We start from the raw sequence: 26,192 nt of genomic DNA, 5'->3' as shown, positions 1-26,192 counted from the left end.
TCAGAATGTTTATTTTATATATTTAATATATATATTGTAACAAATATATATCATTTTATATTTGTTTCTCGTGTCTCCACCAAAAACAGCACTCTGGGTTCTTTCCCCGTCCTTGTACCTGCAATGTTGACTGAGGATATGAACGTGGCAAGAGCAGCAAGGCCCTGAGAAGTTGTGGAAGGATACAAGTGTCCTCCCATCAGCACCAACCCACCGACTGCAGTCAACCCTGGGAAGAAAGCACGCACGTGGTAAACAGAAACAATCACGCTGCCAAAGCAAATGTCATCGGGGACAAACCTCACAAGCACACGCACCATGAAGGAGAAAGCTCCCACACACATTCTCACTGAAGTACTTTCGTGGGCAAAAAGTTGACAAAACATTCTCTCTTTTTGCATAAGAATTTTAACCTTAAACTTTCTAGCTCTGTTCCCCTGATAAAGATATAAAGCAATGATGTTATTAGATGACATTACTTGTGGTGAAAAGGGACCTCTGCTGGATACGAAGCATCCGAACTGGAAAATGCTATACATGAACTAAATATGACGGTGAGAGCCACAGCTTTGGGCTTTCCTGAGTAGAGTACTTCTTGGAATTGGATTTGTTCCCAGTGGAGATTTCCTGGTGGCTCAGACGGTAAAGAATCCGCCTGCAGTGTGGGAGACCTGGGTTCGATCCCTAGGTTGGGAAGATCCCCTGGAGAAGGGAATGACAACCCACTCCAGTATTCTTGCCTGGAGAATTCCATGGACAGAGGATCCTGGCGGGCTACAGTCCATGGGGTTGCAAAGAGTTGGACACGACTGAGTGACTTTCACCTCACTGGTGGAGATCCTGAAAGCTATGTATGCCTGTGGCAAGAGATGCTCACCAGGGCCATGAGGTTTCCTAGCCAGCGGCTCCCATATCTGTCCAATGTGGGTCTCATTCCTCAGATCTGAGCCATTGCTAGGGACCACAGAGAACAGTCTTGGGAAGAGCCGTGTGCACTACTGCATGAACCATCATGCTCCTGTGAAACACTGCTTCTCTTTAAAGGAAATCATAACTGAAAGAAGAAACAGTGGCTCTGCCCTGCTTGAAATGGGGGCAGCCCAAAGGCTTGACACACTTCCCTGGCTTCTTACTTCCAAACCCCACCCCTCCACCTCTGGGAGCCCAAGTCACCACAACCACCACCACGAAGCCAAGCCCTACAATTTGGAAACACAGACTTTATCAACCTCATGGAAAGCACTGTGTGAGTTGAACAAGCCCTTGAAAACCTAAGATGAGGGAAAACAAGAGGGGAACAAACCTGAGATTGCATTAGTCACAGACATTAGCGGTGAGTGGAGAGCAGGAGTCACTCCCCAGACAGTATGGTAGCCCACAATGCCAGCCAAGCCGAAGGTGGTCACCATCTGGGAAAAGGCTAAATTGGGAGCCGCGATGCCCAAACCTAGTATCCCAGTGAGACCTGGAGAAACAGAAAAGAGTGTGAGCTCACATCCAGTTCTCTCAGGAGGATTAAAAGCACACGCACACCCACACACAAACATGTGGCATAGTCAAGGCTTTAAAATTCCACACCCTTGCAAATGAGTTTTTTTTTTTTAAAGACATTTCCTTATTGGGAAGGGAGGTGAAAGTGAGTTAAAGGTATTGTGAGCAAAACTCAACTTCCTGACCACCACCACCATCCCCTAAAATAAATTGTAAACATCTAGTAAAATTTATGAGTCACCTTAATAATAATTTGCACATTTTCCTCTGCATAACTTGTCCTCTTCTCTGCTTTAACTTTCATTGACGATGCCACATGTGTTTATACAAGTGTTTTTATTCCAGAATTATAGGCCTATAAAGGATCTACCAAAGCATTTGCTACTTGGGCAAGACACAACCTTTATAAGACAGACTTTGGGGAGGCCCACTTCATGTCACTCTCAGATTTGGCTGGGAAGAGGGATTTTAAAAGATTAGGAAGGGTTTCATTCACTCCAGCACCTCCCCAAAACATATGGCTTCCACCCACCCGGGACAGAAGTTTTGCAATTGCTCCTGAATCTGGACTGGACTGCTGGCCAGGGCAGTCAGCTCCAGCCTCAATACCAAGTCAGCAAACAGGATTTTACAAAGAAAAAGGGAAAAAAATACAAATTAAATTAAGAATGTGCAGAATACAAACACTCAGCTCTCAACATACATCTTTAATTATCACCTTTCCTAACAGCAAACATGTGGATGGCTGTTCTGCAACAGAAGAAAGGGTTACCTAGCGGTCAGTGAAAACCAAATCATAATGGATGACCAGGATGCTGGAATTTAACTTCCTTGAATAAGGTACTTTTTCCCCTTGATATGGACTATTTCTTTACAAGTGGCAAAGCTGAAACATTAGCAACTGACAAATTACTTTAAATTATTCAGTAAGACTGTAGTTTTAAATTTTTTTTGTTTATTGGACACCCCACATGACATAGTTCCCCATGATCTTAGCTCCCCAACCAGGGACTGAACCAGTGTTCCCTTCAGTACAAGTGTGGAGTCTTAACCATTGGACCCCTAGGGAAGTTTATGCAGTTTTATTTCCCTACCCACATATAAGACTTCCAGGGCTCCCATGAATGGCCTGTTAACCATCTGGAGGGAGAGTAAGATAGAATATTGTTTTGAGCTTCAGTTAAACATCAGAGAATCTGTGCAGGGTTATATTTAAGGATATGTTTTCTTAAGCCAGGCTGCCTGGTTCAAATTCTGGCTCTACTGCTTGCTAGCTGTGTGATCTTAGGTAACTTATTTAACCTCTCTGTGCTCCAGTATTCTCTGTAACATTATTAATCCTTTCTGTCTTCATCTAGAAAAAGAAAATAATAATATCCCTAACTCACTGAGTTCTTATAAGGAATAAATGAGCTAAGGCATGTGAAGTGTTTAGCATGATGCCCTAGCACTCACTAAATGCCCACGTTAGTTATGAAGCAGTAAGTTCTCATCACCTGCAATCAACTGTGTTGGCCATCTAAGATAGAAACTCCTCAGCTGAAGGTTTCTTATTAACTATTTAATAAACTAAAGTCTTTTCATTTGACATTCATTAATGTCAAATATGCTACATTCAGTCTCTATGATAAAGGAAAAAGAAAAACAGAAAAAAAAAAAAAGGAAAAAAAGCAAATCACATTTTTTGAAGAAAGCTAGTAAAATAGATTCTAACATATGGTAGAAGTGTTCAAGAAAAACACTTGGCTTTATTATAAAGGAGGAACTTTTAGGGTACAAAAAAATAAATAGAAGGCCATCCCTTTATTCACTAGGATATGCCACTGTCACATCTATTAAAACGCAATAAACTTTGACTCAATAAACATAAGAGAAACCTAGAAAAATAAATCATTGTTATATCTCCCTACATTTCCTTATGAATCCCAAAGAGAAATGGAAATTTACAACCTACTGACCATACTCTCCTTGTACGACACAATTATATGGTTCCTTCTTTTTAATAAGTAAGTGCAAGTAGGGACACTGCTCCATCTATTCATAATATTCACAGCTAAAGGCTTTCTCAGTCATTTTGCTGAAACTTGCTCTTTATTCAAGGAGAGTTACATATTTAGCTTAAAACATCTGGCCTCACATGGGAATTTGGAGAATGCTGAGGCTACAAGAATTCTGTGTGCTTGGTACCAGTCTTTAATTCTTTATAGTTTGCTTTTGTTTGTATTTTGGCTCTCACAGATCTAAACATTTTTAACTCATTCTATGAGACAGAAACCAACTTAAAATCAAATTTCCATATTTCAAGTTCTAACAATTCATAGCCAGAATGAATATTTATCACTATTTAATGACAATTCTTTAGTGTCTTCATGAAGATTAACTGGAAAATGAAGAATCTATGTTAAACTATAAAGAAAGAGATAAAAACTGAATTTTTTTTACTAGATGAATAACTTACTGTTTATTCTTAAAAGCAAATATTTGGTCCCCCCATCTTACCCAGAGATGCAGATAATCACAAGTGATGTTTTATAAACCACAAAAAATAAATCAATAACCACATTTAGATGAACTTTATAACACCACAATCTGACATACATCATTACTCTTTATATTTGGTATATATATATAAAAACATTAAAAATTATATTTTAAATGTTTTTTATAAAAGAAAAGTATTAACCACCTATGTATTATTTCTCACTTGTTCATTCCAGCATTTACCCCCGTGCCTGCTCTCTGAGAGTGGACAATGCAGTCTCCAAGTCCACAGAGGTGGGACCGGTGACATGTCACATGTGAAAACTGCTTCTAACAAGGTCAAGTCCTGAGAATCCAATGAATGACAACTGCATTTCATTTACTAACTTTGACAGTTAATACATTACTCACATAATACAGTCATAATTCAAAGAAGTCTAAATCTTCATAAAAGGAACCCTTACCTGCTGTATAGATAGAAGCCGATGTCATCGTCTTCCTGAAGGGCGTGATAGTAGCTGCTTTTTCAGCCTCCAGCTCTGCCACTGTCTTCTGTTTTACTGGGGCACCTTGAGGAATATTTTTCGGTGTGGGAGCAGGGAAAATCACTTGGCCATCCTAACAGGAATTAGAAGAACAGTACTTTTTAATCCATCCAGCATTCAGTCAATTCAGTGTTGCAGAAAAACTCTTTGAAAAACAATTTTAAATAAATATAGAAGTTCATATAATTTATAACATCACTTTATATAAATATATAACATGTGCATGCATGTTAAGTCACTTCCATCAGTCATGTCCGACTCTCTGTGACCCTACGGACTACAGCCCACCAGGCTCCGCCGTCCATGGGATTCTCCAGGCAAAGTGGGTTGCCATGCCCTCCTCCAGAGGATCTTCCTGACCCAGGGATTGAACCCACTTCTCTTATGTCTCCTGTATCGGCAGGTAGGTTCTTTACCATTAGCACTACATACATGTACGTAAATATACAATGGCTGTGTCACGAAAACACACATAGATGTACAATTAGTATGTGCATAGAACATATAAGGAAGAAAACAGAACTTAAAAGAAGATAGGTGGGGGAATGTTTAATTTTTACTTTCTTCAGTTTTGGGGGTTTTGTTTGTTTTCTGTTTTTCAAAAGCAATACATATTTTAGGTGCTGCTGCTGCTAAGTCGCTTCAGTCGTGTCCGACTCTGTGAGACCCTATAGATGGCAGCCCACCAGGCTCCCCTGTTCCTGGGATTCTCCAGGCAATAACACTGGAGTGGGTTGCCATTTCCTTCTATAATGCATGAAAGTGAAAAGTGAAAGCAAAGTCGTTCAGTCGTGTCCGACTCTTAGCGACCCCATGGACTGCAGCCCACCAGGCTCCTCCGCCCATGGGATTTTCCAAGCAAGAGTACTGGAGTGGGGTGCCATTGCCTTCTCCTATTTTTTTAGGTGAGTCACATGTATATCTGCAATATTTTTCTTTAAGTTGTTCTGGATTTTTAAATAATTTTTATTGGCATAAACCCAACACATTGCTATAGGATTCTTCCATAAACAAAAATCCTAGAACAAATGCAAAATGAAAACACAGGAAGGAATAGATCTCTTTACTCACCTTCATCACTACGGTTCCTCTAATGACGTGACCCATTGTACCAAAGTCAAAGTCATCTTTCACTTCAAAGTAAAAATTATCTTTGTCTGGGCTGATGGCCTTCAGAAGCTTGGTGATGTTGTTGGAATACAGGGTGCTGGCCTGAGTGGCCATTCGGCTGGGAAGGTCTGTGTAGCCTATGTGAGTAATTCCCTAAATGAATAAAAATACAGTCAGAAAGGTCTATTACTAAACGCTCACATTCTTTACAGGACAATTCTCAGCCAAGGCTAAGTTTTGAAATTATACATCTTTATATACACATGAACACATATTTCAAAAAGAGCTTTAAATGTGACTACTTTTAATTTTAGAAAATTTCCAGCCTCAGTTTCTCTCAATATTTAAAGCAACAAACACCCTCTCACAAATCACTAAAAGATGAAGGATCAGGATCATAGCAAGAGGAAGCTCTGAGCTATACCTTATGAACATAAAGTTCTCCTGGCTTGGTAGTTTCAAAATTTCCGCCAGCCTCAGCAGCTAAATCCACAACAACTGAACCTTCCTTCATGGACTCAATCATTTCTTTATTAAACAAAATGGGAGCTTTTTTACCTAGTAAAACCAAAGAAAACAGAAAACAGTATAAAGCATATGATGAGTTTTTAAAACTCTATATTCTAATTATTATGGTAGTCTCTGAATACTCACAAATTGAACCCTTTCAAGAAACCCCTTAAAGCTCATAACAAAGGTAAGGCTGGTCACCTAAGGAAGAAATGGGATGAGCATGAGCCGCAAAGCCAGTGGGCAGGAAGGACCCACTGAACTAGCAAACAATACTTGCCATCTGCTAACCACAGAAACCTCAACTAGCACTGCTCTTTCCAGCTGGTTTACACCCAGCTCCACTTGTGAGGAAAAAAAAAATCAACATTTTGCCTGTTTTTTGTAAATGCATAATAAACAAGCTAGTAAGGAAACTGTGTGCATGCAAATTGGACAGTTCATAAACATCACAAATGTCAAGGGAATATTCAGTAGTAATCTATGAATTCCAACATAGTATTTCCAGTCATCTGAACCAATGTCACCAGATTTTCCCACATACTATATTGTGCTGTGCGTGCCAAGTCGCCTCAGTCATGTCCAACTCTTTGTGACGCCATGGACTGTAGCCCGCCAGGCTCCTCTGTCCAAGGGGTTTCTCCAGGCAAGTATATTGGAGTGGGTTGCCCTCCTCCAGGTGATCTTCCCAACCCAAGGATCGAACCCCACATCTCTTATGTCTCCTGCGTTGGCAGACAGGTTCTTTACTACTAGCACCACTTGGGAACCTTAATTTAATACAGGATAACTTCGAGAAGAGACAGAGGAGTACCATGATATGGAAATAACAGAATACCAGAACTCCAAAAAATCTTAGAAATCACCCATACATTTTTATTCCCACTCAATGAAAGTATTTATTCTGTACCTCTGTTGAGTCGAGTTCCATGACTGGTGCTGGGAATTTACTGGTAGATAAACAGAAAAGATCCGTGTTCTCACGGAGCATACTCTTCACGAGGTATTTCACACTTTAAATTATATACTAATTCTTACATAGAGGATAAAGCACCGAACACAAGGATTTTTCAAGCTAACATACATCCATCAGTATGTTCAACAGGGGCTCCCATGGTGGGTATAATATCTTGTTCAAGTTTCACAAAACAATGTAAATATCTAAGCCAAAAGAAAAAGGGCATGAACTTGTGAGATTGACTATCGGAAAGCAGAGAGCTAATAGGCTAATTATTTCTTCTTCTGAAAGTTTTCAACTCTGAGTGAATTTTAGTAAAAACACTGTCAATTTTATAAATGGAAATCAACTAAAAGTAAAATTTTCATTATAATAATCTGTTTTTCAGACTATTTGACTGGAATACATGTGATTTGAAAAAGAAAAATAACCTTTCTTTGCAGCACATGTGAAAAAAACAGCTATAAAGATACAAGTGGTCGTACCTCCTTTCTCAATGCAAACTTAACACTTCCAAGATCAAGCCCAACTCCTAAGTCTCCTGTGACTGAAGGCCTTTCTCCCCCAGCTGAAGCACTCTGCCTAGCATTCCTTCTCATTACTGCTCCAGTGGACTGTCTGCTCCAACCATACTGGTTTGTTAGGGAAGATCTGGGGCTCTCTTCTGAGTCCCCGTGGAAAGGAGCAAGAATGCGGAGGTCTTTGCTTCCCTGATAGCTCAGTTGGTAAAGAATCCGCCTGCAATGCAGGACACCTCCTGTTCGGTTCCTGGGTTGGGATGATCCCCTAGAGAAGGGATAGGCTACCCACTCCAGTATTCTTGGGCTTCCCTGGTGGCTCAGATGGTAAAGAATCTGCCTGCAATGCAGGAGACCTGGGTTCAACCCCTGGGTTGGGAAGATCCCCTGGAGAAGAGAAAGGCTACCCATTCCAGTATTCTGGCCTGGAGAAGTCCATGGGGGTCGCAAAGAGTCAGGCACGACGGAACGAATTTCACTTCACTTTCCCAAAGGCAACTCCCAGAAGTCCTGGTGGCTTCACTACTTCTCAAAATTCTCTGGAATTTTGAATTCCTTTCCTCTAGGCTCCCATGCTACAGTCCAACGGGAATCTGGGGATACAAACCACACACATCTGAGGACTCTCCAAAATAAAGGTCATGCTGCTCAGTTCTGCAGTTATTTAAAGCTATGGGTGATAGAGTTGCTCCCACATAAGGGAGCAGATTTAAAGGGGTAAATTTGACTGTCGTCACTACTCACTTCTAGTGCCTCATCTCTACTAAGCCCCATCTAACAGAGCCTCATCTCTATTAACCAGACTCATGTTTGTCACAGTTTTTCCTCCCACCTGTCTTGTGCCCTCTGGTCTTAGGCTGACATGCCTTAAACTACTCTTTTGGCTATAACCAATTTAGATACAGGTCTACCCCCTTTGACTTCTAACTGCACCGACTTTACAACCATTGACCTCACAAATTTGATTTGGCATCTAACTAACATCTCCTGCCCCCAAAATTCTGAATTCCTTCTTCCTTCTGAGATAACTATAGCCATAGCTCAGACCCTGGATCTGTAATGCTGCCCACTTTATAAGATGTCAAGTGGCCAAAACCATTTAGGCTCCCTAGAAAACATCTAATGTACCACCTATTTCTCTTCTTTGAGTTTACTTATTCAACCTACACAAAGCCATTCTACAGTGGCTCACACACACACACATATTTTTGCTGCAACAGAGATAACAGGTGGTCTGACCGTATTATCACTCTGAAATTCAATCTCTTTGAAAGAATAGCATTTTCTTTCACATAAAATATTTTATTTAGTATATAGCCAAATAATGGGAATGTAAGTCAAAAAAATATATTTAAAGTCACAGAGGAATGTTTAAAAAAAACATGGAATTATTACAAGTAAAAAGTACACAACAAAACAGTATGTATAGGATGCTCCCATTTAGTAAAAAATAGAATTATACACATATATATGAATGTTTCAAGCATACACACACACACACACACACACACATACACACACAAAATACTACAAATACTATATAGTTCCTGGGCTTCCCTGGTAATTCAGCTGGTAAAGAATTCACCTGCAATGCAGGAGACCCCAGTTTGATTCCTGGGTCAAGAAGATCCCCTGGAGGAGGGCATGGCAACCCACTCTAGTATTGCCTGGAGAATTCCATGGACAGGATAGCCTGGCAGGCTGTAGTCCATGGGGTCACAAACAGTCAGACGCGACTGAGTGACTAAGTACACATGTATATAGCTCCTAGCAAATTTTATAGAGTATGTTTAACAACATCAGGATATCTTTGAGTGGTAAGACTAATTTATTTTCTTCTTTATGCTTTTTCTTATCTCCCAAGTTTTCTAGAAGAGCTTGCTTTAATGTTATTGCTTTAAAAATTCAATAAGGGCTACAGGGAATACAATGATGAATGTAACAGTGCAGCTGTCTTTAAGAACTCACATGTGGACTAATTTACTGAAAATTCTGAAAAGTGCAGAAATGCAAATTAAAAACAGAAGAGAAAAAACAGAGCCAAAAGAGGAGCAGAATAGTACATAAAAATTCCAAATGAGCAAATCCTCAAAAGATTAGGTCAAGAGAGGGAAAGACTGAGAAGGAAATTTCAAAATACTATCTTACCCTGATGGCCTACTGTGACAAAAATGTAATAAATGCTAAGTGTGGCATTACAAAATGGAAAGAACAAAAATTAATAAGATGATTAGTTAGCTTTTCAGGAGGAAATCCACCCAAACCTAACATTTATTTCAAATTAAACTCTGAACTCTATAGGTTAGAATTAATTATAAAAGAATCACCCCACAAAGAGAAGAAGAAAAGATATCCTTGGTAAATCTCTCTCTTGTCTTTAGACTGAAAAGTACTTCTTAAATTTCAGCAATGGGAAAAATTACAAAGGAAAATGTCAAGAAATTTAAATATGAAAAGGTATATATTACTATCCTCAGAAGAACATAAACATGACAAAAAATTAATACAATAAAAAGTTCATGGAAATTCAAATAGAAACAAAACACTACACTAAGATCCTAATAGATAAATGAGCAGCAAATGCAAATGGATAATTCAATAGAAAGGTAACAACCCAATGAAAACAGTTCACCCTCAGTAAGAACCAAAGAAATGTGAGAACACACACATATATATACTACCATATGTAAAACAGATAGCTGGTTGGAAGCTCCTATACAGCACAGACAGCTCAGCTGGGTGTTCTGTGATGACCTAAAGGGGTAAGATGGGGGGTGGGGCGGAAGGGAGGCTCAAGAGGGAAGGCACAAATGCACACATATAACTGATTTATGTTGTTGCATAGCAGAAACTAACACAACATTGTAAAGCAATTATAATCCAATCTAAAACAATAATATATTAAAAAAAGAAAGAAAAAGAAATGCAAGTACAAAGAATGGGATATATTTTTGCCCTCAAAGTGAAAGAGTCAACAAAATCTTGAATACTGCTGAAATGGACGATCTACTGATGAGATTAGGAACTACATAATCTTCCAGGAAAGCATAGTTTATCAAGTGTTTACCAAATTGCCAAAAATACTAATATTCATCTACTAATTCTACTTCCCAGATTTGATTAATCCTGGGGAAATAACTGAAAATACAGATATAGGAATAAAGCAGAAAAAAATGTTAGTATATCATTTTTAATTGACAAAAACTGGAAATACATAAAAAGCTTAACTTTGGGAGAACAGTTAAATAAAATACAGTACATTCAAACAAGAAAATTCTAACAAAACCATTAAAATATTTATAGAGTTCTTAATGACTTATTATATTAAGGGGGAAACTTAAAAGAGTATTTAGTGGGGTAAGTAAGAAAGCTATTTTATCTTCATCTAATGTGATAAAAATGCATGGGAAAAAGGCTGAAAGGAAATGGTAAAATGTTAATAGTATTTTTCACTGAGTAGAAGGATCACAAATGATCTTTATTTTCTACTTCGTACTCTACTGTATTTCCAACAAAAGTCACACACTATTTTTATAAAAATAAACAAACAAAGCATAATCACAACCAGTTTCCCCTTTAAGTAGAGGACAGAGATTAAAGAGTTAGTTGTACTAGAAGAATTAAAATAATTAAGAAATAACAATTAAAATAATTAAGAAATAACCCTTACCCAGTCTGTTTACTTACCAACAGAAAACACTTCACTCAAAATCCTCTGCCCTCCCTGCTACAGCAAAGGAAGCTATACAGTTAGGAAAGCCTTTCAAAGACTGAACCCAAATACTTACACAGGGAGACAGAATCATAACTAAGGATGGATAGCAAACAGGAAGATGCACACAGAGTTTTTTTTATATAACATATAACACAGAAAAGAATAAATCCAACGTTTAGAGATGTCCCACAATACCCCAGTGACAGCCCAGTACAGGTCCTAGACATATGGATAAAAGATCAAATAAGCATATCAGGTGTTTCAGGACAGGACTGTATAAGGAGGCAGAAAGATTAATAAACGGAGGCAGATACAAGGGTTTTTCTAGAGGCATGCTTGGGCTTTCCCCTTTTGACTGCTCATTTCTGTTGATTTTATCATTTATTTGCAGAAGATGAGAAACACAAAAAGACCAAAACTTACATCTCTTCAAACCACCCTCCTCAAAAAAAGGAGATTGAAAAAACTCAACAAGGAGAAAAAAATATTAATATATTTCCTGACACAAAACAAACTGTGGGTTAAAGGTGTGGGAAGATGTCCAACTTCATGAACTATTTCTTGGTTTCTTTTGGTTCATGAACATTAAGTTCCTGGTAAGATTACTCAGTTCCCTCCCAGTTGGGAGTTTACTTCCGTACTTTTGCCAAGACAATCTAGAACATCATGCACTCATAGTCATCATTCAAGTATTCATCTATGCACTGACTCAAGTGATACCCATTCAGTGCCTACCATGTGCAGGCTAAATGGGGAAGGAAAGCTGTACTTATAGCTCTGAGGTCTAACAGTTTAGAACTGAAGGAGGTTGCATTCGAAGATTAGGGAGCATTTTTATTAGGAGAATAACTGAGATATTTTATAACACTAATTACAGAGTTTCCCAACTGGATGACCATTATTTGGGGTAAGTAGAGGTGCCATGGGCTTCCCTGGTAGCTCACTGGTAAAGAACCTGCCTGCCAATGCAGGAGACAGGGGTTCAGGAAGATCCCCTGGAGAAGGAAATGACAACCCACTCCAGTATTCTTGCCTGGGAAATTCCATGGACAGAGAAGCCTGGTGGGCTACAGTCCATGGGGTCACAAAAGAGTCAGAACGACTTAGTGACTAAACAGTAACAGCAGACAAGAGGTGCCACAGATTAATATAAGGTATTCTTGAATCTCTGTGTACACGCAGAACTGATTGCAGGCTGAAAAAGTGCCTCACACATGGGCACTGTTTCTTGATGTGTGCCTATATGGCAGTGCGTCACACATATTTATTCTGAAATGTGACTGAATTAATAGTAGCTTTCATACTCTTGTGTTTTCTTATTAAATGAATACTAAGATGTAGTTAAAAGAAGCTTACTCCTTGGAAGGAAAGTTATGTCCAACCTACACAGCATATTCAAAAGCAGAGACATTACTTTGCCAACAAAGGTTCATCTAGTCAAGGCTATGGTTTTTCCAGTAGTCATGTATGGATGTGAGAGTTGAACTATAAAGAAAGCTAAGTGCCGAAGAATTAATGCTTTTGAACTGTGGTGTTGGAGAAGACTTTTGAGAGTCCCTTGGACTGCAAGGAGATCCAACCAGTCCATTCTGAAGGAGATCAGCCCTGGGATTTCTTGGAAGGAATGATGCTAAAGCTGAAACTCCAGTACTTTGGCCACCTCATGCGAAGAGTTGACTCATTGGAAAAGGCTCTGACGCTGGGAGGGATTGGGGGCAGAAGGAGAAGGGGACAACAGAGGATGAGATGGCTGGATGGCATCACTGACTCGATGGACCTGAGTGTGGGTGAACTCCGGGAGTTGGTGATGGACGGGGAGGCCTGGCGTGCTGCAATTCATGGGGTCGCAAAGAGTCGGACACGACTGAGCAACTGAACTGAACTGAAGATGTAGTTGTTAAAGTGGCAAATTCAAAAACTTCTAGAAAAGACTGCATGCTAAGTCGCATGTGTCCGACTCTTTGCAACCTTATGGGCTGTAGCCCTCCAGGCTCCTCTGTCCATAGATTCTCCAGACAAGAATATTGGAGTGGGTAGCTGTGCCCTCCTCTAGGGAATCTTCCTAACCCAGGGATCAAACCCATGTCTCTTAAGTGTCCTGCACTGGCAGCACCTGGGTTTCTAAAAATAGCTTTAACAACTTCCTGCTATGTGGCAAAAGAATATACCATTGGCCTCTACAACACTAAATTCAAATAGAGAGACTTAAACTAAACACCAACAGCTAAACCTTTACTGGAAAGTTCTACAAAATGTTATTTACACCTCTCTGAGTAAATCAGGTCTAACATGGTCATCTGAAATAATGAATTTTCAGATTCTGCCTTAGCAGAAAAAGAATCAAGCCCTCACAGACAACTTTAATGACACCAAAAAAAAAAAGAGGAAAATTCAGAGGAAACCACTAAAAATATTAAGAACAACAAGACACCAAGATGAAAAAGGTTTACCACAAAGTTTTATAATAATTCCAAAGAACATTTAGCATTACTTACTGGAATTATTCAATGGCATTTAATCAGATGGGGAAATTCCTAACTTCCTGGCCTCTAAGGCATCAAATTAAGCAGGCTCAAGAAAAACTTTCTGCTTTAACAAGAACATAGTATATTTAACATAGTAACAAAGAAATTAATAATATAACTTATTAAATATATTTATCCAAACCAAAATAGATTTCTTGTGAACAAGTACTATAAACACAAGGATAATTTTAATATATACACTCCTATATTGACTACATGCAAAACAGAGCATGTAAAGATGCTCTGAACTGTAGTATTTATGCATTAAGGAATATTATTCAAGAATACAATTTTACATTGAGCACTGGTGTTTATACAGCATCCTCTTGTCACTACTCTGACTTTCATTTTCTCGACATAGTCCATGAGCTTTAAGGAGAAATGACCTGAAACTACTCCAAAGGCAGGCCTGGCTGGCCCAAGGATAACTTATTGATGACCTGTTCAGAAATCCAGGCGTAAGTTGAGGGGCCCAGCCTACACTGATTGGTTCAAAAGTAGTGATGTTGGGACTTCTTTGGTGGCTAAGACTCTGAGCTACCAATGCAGGGGGCACAGGTTCAATCCCTGGTCAGGAAACTAGATCCAACATGCTCCAACTAAGACCCAGATAAATAAGTAAAAATAAATTTTTTTAAAGTGAAGACATTACCCAATCAAAGTAAGTAAGAATGAGGGAAAGTGTGCTAAGGGCTTCTGAAAAAGAAGTTTCCTTGCTCTTCAAGAGGGAGTCATCAGACTCGGCTTGCCTTGTCCTCTGGTGGTGTAATGTGCTGTGCACGCCGAGGCCTGAAGCTGCTTCTGCCTCTACCCCTCTACCCTTGCCTTTCATCCCTGAGGATGAGACCAACCAGAGAGGGCCGAGCTGAGAGGACAAAGGGGCCCAGCAGGGTTTCCCAGAGCATACCTCTCCAGTCATAACTGGACTTTCTTCCATTACAAGTGACAACTGAAAGTCAGTCGTGTCTGACTCTTTGTGACCCCGTGGGCTATCGTCAGTGGAATTCTCCAGGCCAGAATACTGGAGTGTGTAGCCTTTCCCTTCTCCAGGGGATCTTCCCAACCCAGGAATCGAACTGAGATCTCCCACATTGCAAGCAGATTCTTTACCAGCTGAGCCACAAAGGAAGCCCAGTTTTTTCAGTTACAAGATCCAACAAATCTCCTTTCTGGTTTAAGGCAGATTGTGCTGGAATGTCTGCTTCTGGCAGCCAAAGGCATTCTAACTTATATACACCAAAGGCTCTTTTGGAATTTCAAAATCACAGATGGGGTTCAAATATTGAGTCTTAAAATGTAAAAATGTTACAGATCAGGACAAAAGGCTTTTTATACAAATATATGTATACATAAGGAAAAAAGAGATCATTGGTTACGTAACAGATCGGATGTGGCAAAAAACTGCTGAACATTTTGATCCACTGATCTAATGAGTCTCTGATTCTGCCAAGTGTGGTAGACAGAGCAACACACAGATCCAACCCCCTCCAGCTCTGTTATCACTGGAGAGGCTACAGATAGCTGTGTTTGTGAACAGAAAGAGATTCTGAGAGTGAAAGTGCTGGTCGCTCAGTCATGTCCAACTCTTTGCAACCCCATGGACTGTAGCCCTCCAGGCTCCTCTACCATGGGATTCTCCAGGCAAGAACACCGGAGTGGGTTGCCATGCCCTCCTCCAGGGGATCTTCCTGACCCATCAGGGTCTCCCACATTGCAGGCAGAGTCTTTACCATCTGAGCCACCGGGGAGTACGGAATGATCCTGACCTAAGCTTAAATAGTCAAGTAGAGTACGTTACATGTGAATGCTATTCTTGGAACCAGACAAAAATTTTCTCTGCCTAATTAATTATTTGTATAAGGAACCAGAAAGAAAGTCAGGCTGGCAAAAATTTGACTTTTACAAATTGGATGCCTCAAGATATTTCTAAATGTAATACTTAGCAAAAAGGGTAACAGCATGTTTTAGCAGATTAGAGAAATCCCTAAAGATTTAAAGAAGAAACCTAAAAACAAGCCTTTACCCAATAACTAGAGAATACATTTATAAAAATTTTTCCAGGATTACCTTAATAATTTACCTGTTATAGCTATAAAATTCTGTATAGATAAAAATTAGTCAAGGCTTTACCATGCAATCACAATCTATGGGAATTCTAAAAAAAAGGAAAACAACCTACCAAACTTAAATGGTAACATAAAAAGGAAACGTATATTATATAATACATATGTAAATATGCATTACATTAAGCAATAGTCAGTCACACAGTTGTGTCTAACTTTACAATCCCATGAACTGTAGCCTGCCCGGCTCCTCTGTCCATGGAATTCTCCAGGCAAGAGTACTGGAGTGGGTTGCCATTCCCTTCTCCAGGGGATCCTGCCCACCCAGGGATGGGTGTCTTCCGCACTGGCAGGCAGATTCTTTACCACCAGCACCACCTGGGAAGCCCATCTAGGTGTACCTCAGCTACCAAAACCCCTAAAAAGATTAATGAATATTTATTATACACTAATTTATAAAACAATTAGGAAGTTATTTTTTAATAGAAATAATACTGTTTATTTTCTTTTCCATGTCAGAAAACTTAGAATGAGATTGACAAAAAAGCCTTAATGAAACAGATACCTTCAGAAAAGTCAGATGAAAAGCAAGTCACGGTTTTCCACAGTGAAATCCATGCTAGATTGCCATCTAATGGCAATGGTTTTGTAACTTCATGAGTTATGTCCATAAGCTTGAAGATTTCAGAGACTATTTCTGACATACCACGAAATGCTCAAGAATGTCCAGACTTTCTACTGCAAAATTTAACGAGCTGTTCAGTCTGGGTACCATCTGCAAGACAGGCATCACCAACGGAAGAAAGGAGATTATGCTAATACTCTACATGCCAGGCCCTACGCTGGGCTTTTTCCCTTAACAAATCCTCAAAACAGCTCTGTAAGATGAAAATGTTTACCTCCTTTTCAGAGATGAGGAATCTGAAGTTAAGAGAGACACATCAGCTGTTAAGTAGTGGAACTAGAATTTGAATCTACTCTGTCTGGTTCTAAATCCATGATCTGATCGCCAATGAATGGATTAAACATAAGCAGTTATAAGTGATGTCCCCAGTGGCTCAGTGGTAAAGAATTCGCCTGCAATGCAAGAGACGCAGGTTCAATCCCTGGGTCAGGAAGATCCCCTGGAGAAGGAAATGCCACCCCACTTCAGTACTCTTGCCTAGAAAATTCCATGGGCAGAGGAGTCTGGTGGGCTATGGTCTATAGGGTCGCAAAGAGTCAGACACAACTGAAGTGACTGAGCACACACACAGTATAGGGGAAGAGGAAAGCAGCTTTTAGCTCCTCACCAAAATCCACATTTGCTATGGGCTGAATTGTGTCCCCAGAAAAATTCATATGTTGAAGCCCTAAGCCACAGTAACTCGGAATATGACTACATTTGGAGGTAGAACCTCTAAATAGATGATTACATTAAATGAGGCCATCAGGGTGGGCTCCAGTCCAGTATGACTGGTATCCTTAAAACAAGAGACTATGAGGACACACACACGAAAAAAAAGACACCAAGACACAGCAGAAGAGGCTCTCTGCAAGCCCAGGAAAGAAGCCTCAGAAGAAACCAAACCTGCCGACACCTTGATCTTGGACTTCTAGGCTCCAGACAGTAAGAAAATAAATTTCTATCATTTAAGCAACACCACCACCACCCCCCACCCCCCAAGTCTGTGAGATTTTGTTATGGCAGCCTTAGCAAACTACCACAATGTTCTCTTATTCCTGCGGGCACTGTTAGACTACAATTTCCAGCTTCCGTCACAGTTAGGTCTGACCACGTGACTAGGTCTTTAGCAAGAGAAATGTAAGCAGAGGTGGTATGTGCCACTTTCTGGCATCCCATGCACACTCCTCCATGGCCTTTTGCTACTGGTCAGTGGAACAGAGACAGTATCCTGAGTGACTTTCAGAGCCTCATCACCATTATGGTGATACTGTCATACTTGAATCCCAGAAGACTGCAAGGAGAGCTGCCCTCCAATGTGTCAACCACCTTATTCCTGTTAACTGAGCAGGAAATAAATGTCTATAATGTCTGAGCTCTGGGGTGAATTTGTTAGGCAGCTAGACCACCCTAACTCTTACTGAGACACAGGAAAGAAGGGAGAACAGAAACATACATGGTGGAAGGTGCTGGTTGTAGCTGTAACTCTATTGGGTCGTCCTCACCAGAGCAGCATCAGTCTCCCAATTCTTTTCATCTCAAGGACTGCCAGGGAGGGGAACACAATGCTCCCCAATCTTGCAACACACTTTGGGAGAAACAACAGACCAAACCAGAAGATTCCATGCCATAAATCTTCCTAACGGATATCTGTTAATTTGGCCCAGTCTCTCACTAAATGCGCTCAAACATACTCTAAACAGTCAAGACTGAGACATGATGCAAAACCTCACAACTTTGGCATCTTCTTCTTGATGACAAGTTGTCCTGCTCTGCTGAAAGTTACAAAGAGATGTGTAGACAGCCTGTGGTAACCAACCCCTTGATGTTGCAACATTTAAATATTTCTCTCTGTCCTTCAAAATTCTCAAAACAAATGAAACTTCATACAAGTAATATTACAAAATTCCATATAATAACACAATGCATTTATTGGAGGGGAGGCTGGTATATGAGTCAGATTAGTCAATAAAAGAAAGTTAAACCATTCTTCAAAAAAAGTTGGAAATCACTGATCTGTACAGTTCTGTCATATTGGACCACAATGCTTACAGAATGAAAAGAATAAATCTGAAAAATAAAGCTTTACTTTAGAGAATAACCTTGAGTAGTTATCAAAACAATAATATCTTTGTGGAATTTCATAAATGAAGATACGTATATTGCTGAATCAATTATTCTCCTGCCTAAAAGAACAGATTTGAAAATTACTGTGGAAAGTTACTCTTTTGTACTATATTTCTACTCAATATGAAAGATGGAATCCAAGAGACAGATGGAGATCTGATGGAGAACCAGTGTTGATTTTTCAGGAGACTGTGAGAGCCCTCAGGTTTGGTCTTGTATGTGCAAGGCCCTTGCATATCAAGGGAGAACATCCCCTCCCAATTCCCCAGAGTCATGCAAAACTACCACAAAGGTCCTTTGCAGGCGGATTCTTTACCACTGAGCCCCTGGGGAAGCCCAAAAATAAAAAGTACTGTTACCCTAATCTTCATTGTGCCTTAAAAAGGTCCAAGCATATATGGCTTAACCCATTATAATTTATGATCAACCAATGAATAGCCTCCCTGCTGGCTGACAGGATACTTCTAACTCCTGAACAGACCATCCAACTACTTCCTAAGTCTTTCTTCTGAGAGGCCTAGCTAATCGCCTCAAATTGCAAATATGGCAAGAGTCCTAGTTTCGAAAATTTAAGAAAACTAGCTTCCTTTCTTAGTTTAAGACTAGCCTCTGCAGTATTCCTACCCAAGAGTATTCTATCTTTCCTTGGATAGCATTGGTAAAATGAAAGGGATTGTACCAACTGAGAAAAAAGAAGGAACCCACATTAGCTCAGGAACATCTGCTGAGCTACTGTTGCATACAAGGCTCCGTGGTAAGCACCATCCATGGCAGAGATAAGCCAGGCACTCTGGAGGCACAGGGAGATGGGACAATGACAGGGCAGTGAGCTGAGCACTGCTGGTATTCGAGCCACAGGCAAATGCTACAAATGCAGGGGGGAAAAAAAGAGTGTTTACTCCAAAGTAGGGGACAGCAGAAACTACAGAGTAACTGCTGCTGCTGCTGCTGCTGCTAAGTCGCATCAGTCGTGTCCGACTCTGTGCAACCCCATAGACGGCAGCCCACCAGACTCCTCCATCCCTGGGAGTAACTACTGAGCTCAGTAGGACTTCAAAAGGCAGAGAAGGGCAGGGACAGCATTCTCAAGAGAAGGAACAATATGTTTAAAGCCTGAACATCCTCAGCCTTGGTATAGATCACAGCAGCCAGCAGGACTGAAATCAGGCCCAGGGAGCATGAAATTAGTTTAACATGAGGCCCCAAAGCTAAACCGGGACTAGAAACGGAAAGGCAACAAACACTTTACCAAGGGGTACAAAATTCAGAGCACAGGTAAGGATGGGGGTGGGGAGGGAGGGGATGTGCTCCAATCCTGAGGACTTTAGATGCCTTTATCTAACAATGCTGGGAACACGAGCAGTCCAAGATACTCTCCGTATTAAACAAAATTCCAGGCTTTCCAGTGCCATTACAACATGAGGGCAGGACCTGAGGTGGGGAAGGGGAGAACAGGAATGTCAAGTGACCCCACAACGCTCATGCTTTGTAAGCAGGTGGCCATCAGGAAAGGTCCTAAATGGAAAAGGCTATTTCCATCAGGGTGGATTTACTGTGTGCCCCATGGCACTCCTAAGTGTCTCAGGAATTTAGGCAAAATCTGCTTAAACAGTCAGTGCTAAACCACTGCAATTCCTCCTCACCTGGCCCCTGTAAGTCCTAACTTACCAATCAGATTTTCAATCTGATTCAGTCTCTCCCTGATTAAATATTCCAAGTCTATGAAGAGTCTCTCTAGGTACTTTTTAATGATGACCCTAAAGGTCACAAGAAGGTTGGGAGCACTCCCTGGTGGGTACAGAACCACAAACTGACACTCTCCACTAGGCCCTCTCTTGAAGTTACCTGCCATTAAGTTAAATGCTAGCCCACATCCATCGCACAACTCAACTGAGAGGATCTAGAGGATCCAGACAGCATAAACCAGATGCCCATTGACAGATGAATAGATAAAGCAGCTGTGGTACATAAATACAATGGAATACTACTTAGCCATAAAAAGGAATGCATTTGAGTCAGTTCTAATGAGGTGGATGAACTTCAAAGTGAAGTCAGAAACAGAAAAATAAATATCGTATATTAACACATATGTATGGAACCTAGGGGCTTCCCTGGAAGCTCAGCTGGTAAAGAATCTGCCTGCAATGCAGGAGACCGAGGTTGATTCCTGAGTCAGGAAGTTCTCCTAGAGAAGAGATAGGCTACCCACTCCAGTGTTCTTGGGCTTCCCTGGTGGCTCAGATGGCAAAGAATCCACCTGCAATGCAGGAGACCTGGGTTCCATCCCTGGGTTGCGAAGATCCCCTAGAGGAGGGCATCACAACCCACTCCAGTATTCTTGCCTGGAGAATCCTCATGGACAGAGGAGCCTGGCAGGATAGAGTCAGTCTATGGGATCACAAAGAGTCGGACATGACTGTGCAACTAAGCACAACACAGCATGGAATCTAGAAAGATGGTACTGATAATCTATTCATAGGGCAGTAGTGGAGATGCAGACACAGAGAACAGACTATGGACATAGGTGGAGGGGAGGAAGGAGAGGGTGAGACGAATGGAGAAAGTAGCGTGGAAGCACATACACTACCGTATGTAAAACAGATAGCCAATGAAAATTTGCAGTGTGAATCAGGGAACTCAAACCAAGGCTCTCTAACAACCTAGAGGGGTGGGAAAGAGTTGGGGGTGGGAGGGAGATTCAAGAGGGAGGGGACGTATGTGTACCTGTGGCTAATTCATGTTGATGTGTGCCAGAAATGAAACCTATATTGTAAAGCAATTATCCTTCAATTAAAAATAAACTAAAAAAATAAAAGATAGCAGGCAGCATAATAAGCAGCTAGCTATAGAAACATCTCATTCTACCTACGATCCTCCTAAGTACAATGTAATTGTGTGTCCAAGCCCACTGACTAATGTGTGCCTAGGAGGAATGAAAATTTACCCACTCAGCATGATTGCTGCCTGAAGCAAGCTAACTGCCCATGCTCCTCTCTTAATGGTCTTATCCTGGCCAGGTCTTCAGCACAGCCGCAAGGATCTCTGTCTAAGGAATTGCTACTTGGGGAACTTCTGACATTTGACTTAATCCCCTTTGGATCCACTCAAGGAAAACTTTAGAACAACTTATGCTCCAGCAGTCTTTCAAGAGCAAGACACACACATGCAAAGGCTTGGGACAAACGTCAATAAGGGTATAATGCCAAGGGCATTATTTTTCAAAGAGCACGTGGACCTTTATATAATTCAATCTTTTTTTTTTTTTTAAATGCTCGTACTTTCAAGTTTCAGTCCCCTAGGGATGTGAAAGATCTTTAAAAGACCATCTTCCTTATAATATTTGAATTAGCTTTTCTCTTTTGGAGGGTTTACTAAAAAAAGTAACAGAAAAGTCCTTTAAGATCAGCCTTATGAGTGCAAGCTCATGTCAATGGCACTGGTCAAGGACATTGTACAGGTTTAAAGTGCTCTGAGCCGGTTGCTTCAGAAAAGACTGAAAACAGGAAAGGCTCAGCAAAACAGATTCATAAAACTTCCTCAACTTCTTTTTGCATAGTATAGTATATATTATATTCCACTATCATATAATTTGACCTGTTGCTAAAGTATACTTACTATTAACTATTGATATTTATTTTTTTTAAAAAATGAGAGGTTAAAGTCAAGTCAACTCATCATATGCCCCTTTTTTAGGTTAAAAAAAAAAACCCTTTGTGGGGTAGGCCCAGAAAGTCCAAATGTTTTTTATACAAGAAGTCTTGAGTTCTATTACTTAAAGCTTTACAATCAATAATAATTCTATGCTGTGCAGTAGAAACTAACATAACATTGTAAAGCAACCATACTCCAACAAAAATTTTTAAAAATAATAATGATAATTCTATACACTATGCCCAAATTATCCTCAGTTCTTTATAAAGAATATGGCTTCACTAAAACTACCAGCTTCAAAGCCTCCCCATTTTACTGCATGAGTAAATGCTTTAGCACCCTCTACTGGCCACTTGTTATATCTACTCAGGTCCTAACTCCTCTGGCCAGTAGCCTGCTAACCTTTCAACGGTCACATGGTGGCTACAGCAAAGGCTACCTCACCTCCTTCAAAACCAACTGTGTAAGAGGTGAGCCAGCAGCCACTGCCACAACAGGAAAGGATGACCCTGAGGTGCTCTCCTGCCGTGGCTTGTCCATGAGTCCTCTGCTGCCAGCAGATTTCACAAATAGCAGCTCCTGTCCTGTCTGGTCTGCACCTGTCTCCAGTAACCAACCCCAGTCTCATTTCCACACACAGATTCCTCTAGGGGCTGAGCCCAGATCACCTTCCCGCTATCTGCTTCATCTGGCCAGCTCCAGGGGGATGGAAGTACCTGGAGAGAGCAGCTCACCTGTCAGGTACCATGTGGGCAAAGAGGACACAACGGAGAGCCTGGGAGGCACAATTTCCCCCACAAGCTCATAGATATGATGCCAATCAATCTCCTGCTGTTAGGTGTATATTAGCCAGATTTGGCAGGGGCAGGGGGAGGAGTGCCAGAAGAGAACTTCCCACTTCCCATAACCTCATGACAAAGCAGCTTCCCCTGATCCTCCACAGTCCCCTAGAGAAAGCGAAGCTCCTTTATAGGTTCAAACGCAAGTAATCTGAACCTGTAAGCTCTCATTATCTGGCCCACTTTCTTTTGGAAAGGGAAAAAAATAAGAGTCAACTTGGTATTCATTATTCAATAACAGAAGGAAAGGACAGGAGAGGAAGTAGCAATAAAAAAGAGGGAGCCTCTTCACGCCCAAATCTTGCTAGATCAAGCTACTGTGTACTATTTACTATTGATAAATGCTGGCTGCTTGGATATCCATCATCTATTGACTGAAAAATATTCTTTAGAAGAAGATACTGTAAAGGACTTAAGTGATTCCTTCTATCAAGGAGCTCATGATTTGGGTGCAAAGACCAAACACTTCAAAGGAAGTAACTAGAACATGACAAAGTATCATATCCTTTAGTAAAAAAATATATACTGGAAATTCCATAAATACATACACACAAAGCCCCCTCTCTTTATCTCTCATGTATAGAAAAACAATCATCAAGATATTAATAATGGTCATCTCTAGTGGAACTTTCAATGTACACTTTTTTCCTTCACATTTTTTAGTACTGTTTGGATTTCCTATAATAAGAATGTAGTATCTTAACAAAGAGAACAGAAGTAAATTAAAAACCAATTTTTCAAGGGTATAAACAGAGGAAACTACTTATAAATCTAATATTGTACATAATCTGTAAACACAGATAAAAATATACAGGAAAAGAAACTGAAGAAAATATATCACATCATGAATGACCATTTTTCTCCAGAGGCCACAGTGATTTTGTCTTTTCTGCCTTTCATGTGCTTTCTTTTTTTCTAGAAGTAAATCTATCTTTACTTGAATCCTGACGTTAAACTCACTCTCATTTTAAAATACCGTTCATAAAGGCGCTTTAGCAATAACCCCTAATGTAATGACACACCTGGAATAAGAGCTGTGCTGATAAGGATGTCCACCTCCTTACACTGTTGAGCAAAGAGCTTCATTTCGGCCTCAATGAACTCTTTGGACATCTCCTTTGCGTATCCTCCTTGTCCCTCACCAGATTCCTTCAAATCCACCTCCAAGGGCTCAGCACCCAAAGACTTAAACTGCTCCAAAGCTGCGGCCCTGGTGATTATTGAAGGGGAAGCAGCAGTTATTTCAGGTCCTTAATACAGAAATTAAGATCATCATTTACAGAACTTATTTACAAAACAGAAAGAGACTCACAGACTCAGGAGAACAAATTTATGGTTGCCAGAGGGGAAGGACGGGGGGAAGGGGTAGTTGGGGAGTTTGGGATGGACATGTACACACTGCTATATTTACAATGGATAACCAACAAGGTCCTACTGTATAACACAGGGAACTCTGCTCAATGTTATGTGGCAGCCTGGATGGGAGGGGAGTTTCAGGAGAATGGATACATGTATACCTATGGCTGAGTCCCTTTGCTGTCCACCTGATACTAACACATTGTTAACAGACTATACTCCAATACAAAACAAAATGTTAAGAAAAAAAGATCATTTGTATACACATTGTTAAGAAAACTATAAATTCAAAAGTGGACACTCCTTTTTTTGAGATCTCTGACCAGACTGTTTCCATTTTTTTCTAAAGACAGGTAACACTTTTATGATATTTTCTCCCGGAAAAAAAAAAAAAAAAACTATAGGAAATTCTACTAACTTAATTAACTAAATCACTTAGCTAAGTCACAAAAGAAATTTCACTACTGCCAACTCCAGTCATCAGTTTTGTTTCCTGACAGAGGTCCCATTGTCAATGATGAAGTGAGATCTGACCAACATTCAGATTTGACATCAGTCAAATCCTTTGTAAACATTCCAACTATGGGGACTTAACCACATAAAAGACTCTTTTACTTAGAAATATTGTTACAAAGCGATTTTTGCCCCTAGTCCGCACTAAATTGTGTTTGAGAAAAGCAATCTATAAATGGCATAAATAGTAAGAAGAACCAACACAATTAACTTATGTAAAAATGGCATAAATGTGAAGAACCAACACAATTAACTTATGTAAAAATGCATTCAGGTTAAAAATAAATAAACACTAGCCAAGTTCTATGTACTAGCTGGAAAACCAAAGCCAATAAAGCTCTCAGCTCTAGTGTGTTTAACTCACCACATCCAGTCCACTACAGTGAATCCCAATCTCCCTAATGACAACAATCACTCCAAGTACTTGTTAAAAATTCAGGGGAGGGAGGAGGGAGGAGGGTTCAGGATGGGGAACATATGTATACCTATGGCGGATTCATTTTGATATATGGCAAAACCAATACAATATTGTAAAGTTAAAAAATTAAATTAAAGTAAAAAAAAAATTCAAATTGCCAAGCTCCTCTCCAGAACCACTGAAATTACAATCTCCAGCAGAGGGACCAGAATCTCTATTTTTAGCAAGAGCTGCAGGTCATCCTTATCATCAGGGAAATTTGGGAAACAGTAGTGGTCTAAGCCCTTCAGCCCCATGATAACCGCCACGGTCAGGTAGGATGTAGAAGGCAGGGCAGGAAAAGTAAGGCATGGATGAACATGAGCTTCTCTCCATTTCTGCCAGCTTGAACAAGGACGTTCATACCTCAGCCAGAACTGAGGACAGCAGAGAGAGACAGAAAGATCCTGGTCCTGGATAGCCCTGATGAGTGATGAGCTGCTGCCTCTAGTGTGAAAAGGGAGTCCTTCCCCCGGATTTTCACTTCAGATATAATACATTATCTTTTGAATTATTTTTGGCCGAGCAGCACGCAGGATCTTAATTCCACAATATGGATCAAACCCAAGCCTCCTGCAGTGGAAGTGTGGAGTCTTAACCACTGGACCACAGAGAAGTCCCAATAATCCACTGTCTTACACTTTAAGAAAGTGACAGGGCTTCCCAGGT

At 40.3% G+C, this 26,192-nt stretch overlaps 1 protein-coding gene across 7 annotated transcripts in view; it reads right to left on the bottom strand.

Moving 5' to 3' along the window:
* The window catches only part of NNT (nicotinamide nucleotide transhydrogenase), a 92,531-nt gene that overhangs the window by 41,132 nt on the left and 25,207 nt on the right, over positions 1-26,192 (bottom strand). For 6 of the 7 annotated variants that reach the window (XM_086361637.1, XM_086361635.1, XM_086361639.1 and 3 more), the window contains 6 exons: positions 24,220-24,407; positions 6,052-6,185; positions 5,589-5,780; positions 4,437-4,590; positions 1,304-1,465; positions 119-229 (listed from right to left, as the gene is read on the bottom strand). In XM_086361637.1, the coding sequence (XP_086217763.1) occupies positions 119-229; positions 1,304-1,465; positions 4,437-4,590; positions 5,589-5,780; positions 6,052-6,185; positions 24,220-24,407 (941 nt within the window). Of the gene's footprint in view, positions 1-118; positions 230-1,303; positions 1,466-4,436; positions 4,591-5,588; positions 5,781-6,051; positions 6,186-6,281; positions 8,207-24,219; positions 24,408-26,192 lie in introns of those variants that run through there. The other variant, XM_086361641.1, reaches the window with a different exon arrangement.

This window comes from Bos grunniens, chromosome 20 (genome assembly GCF_055505025.1).
Source record: "Bos grunniens cultivar Pamir isolate PY7600 chromosome 20, Bosgru_T2T1.0, whole genome shotgun sequence".
Taxonomy (NCBI): domain Eukaryota; kingdom Metazoa; phylum Chordata; class Mammalia; order Artiodactyla; family Bovidae; genus Bos; species Bos grunniens.
This window is presented reverse-complemented; position numbering and strand designations above follow the sequence as displayed.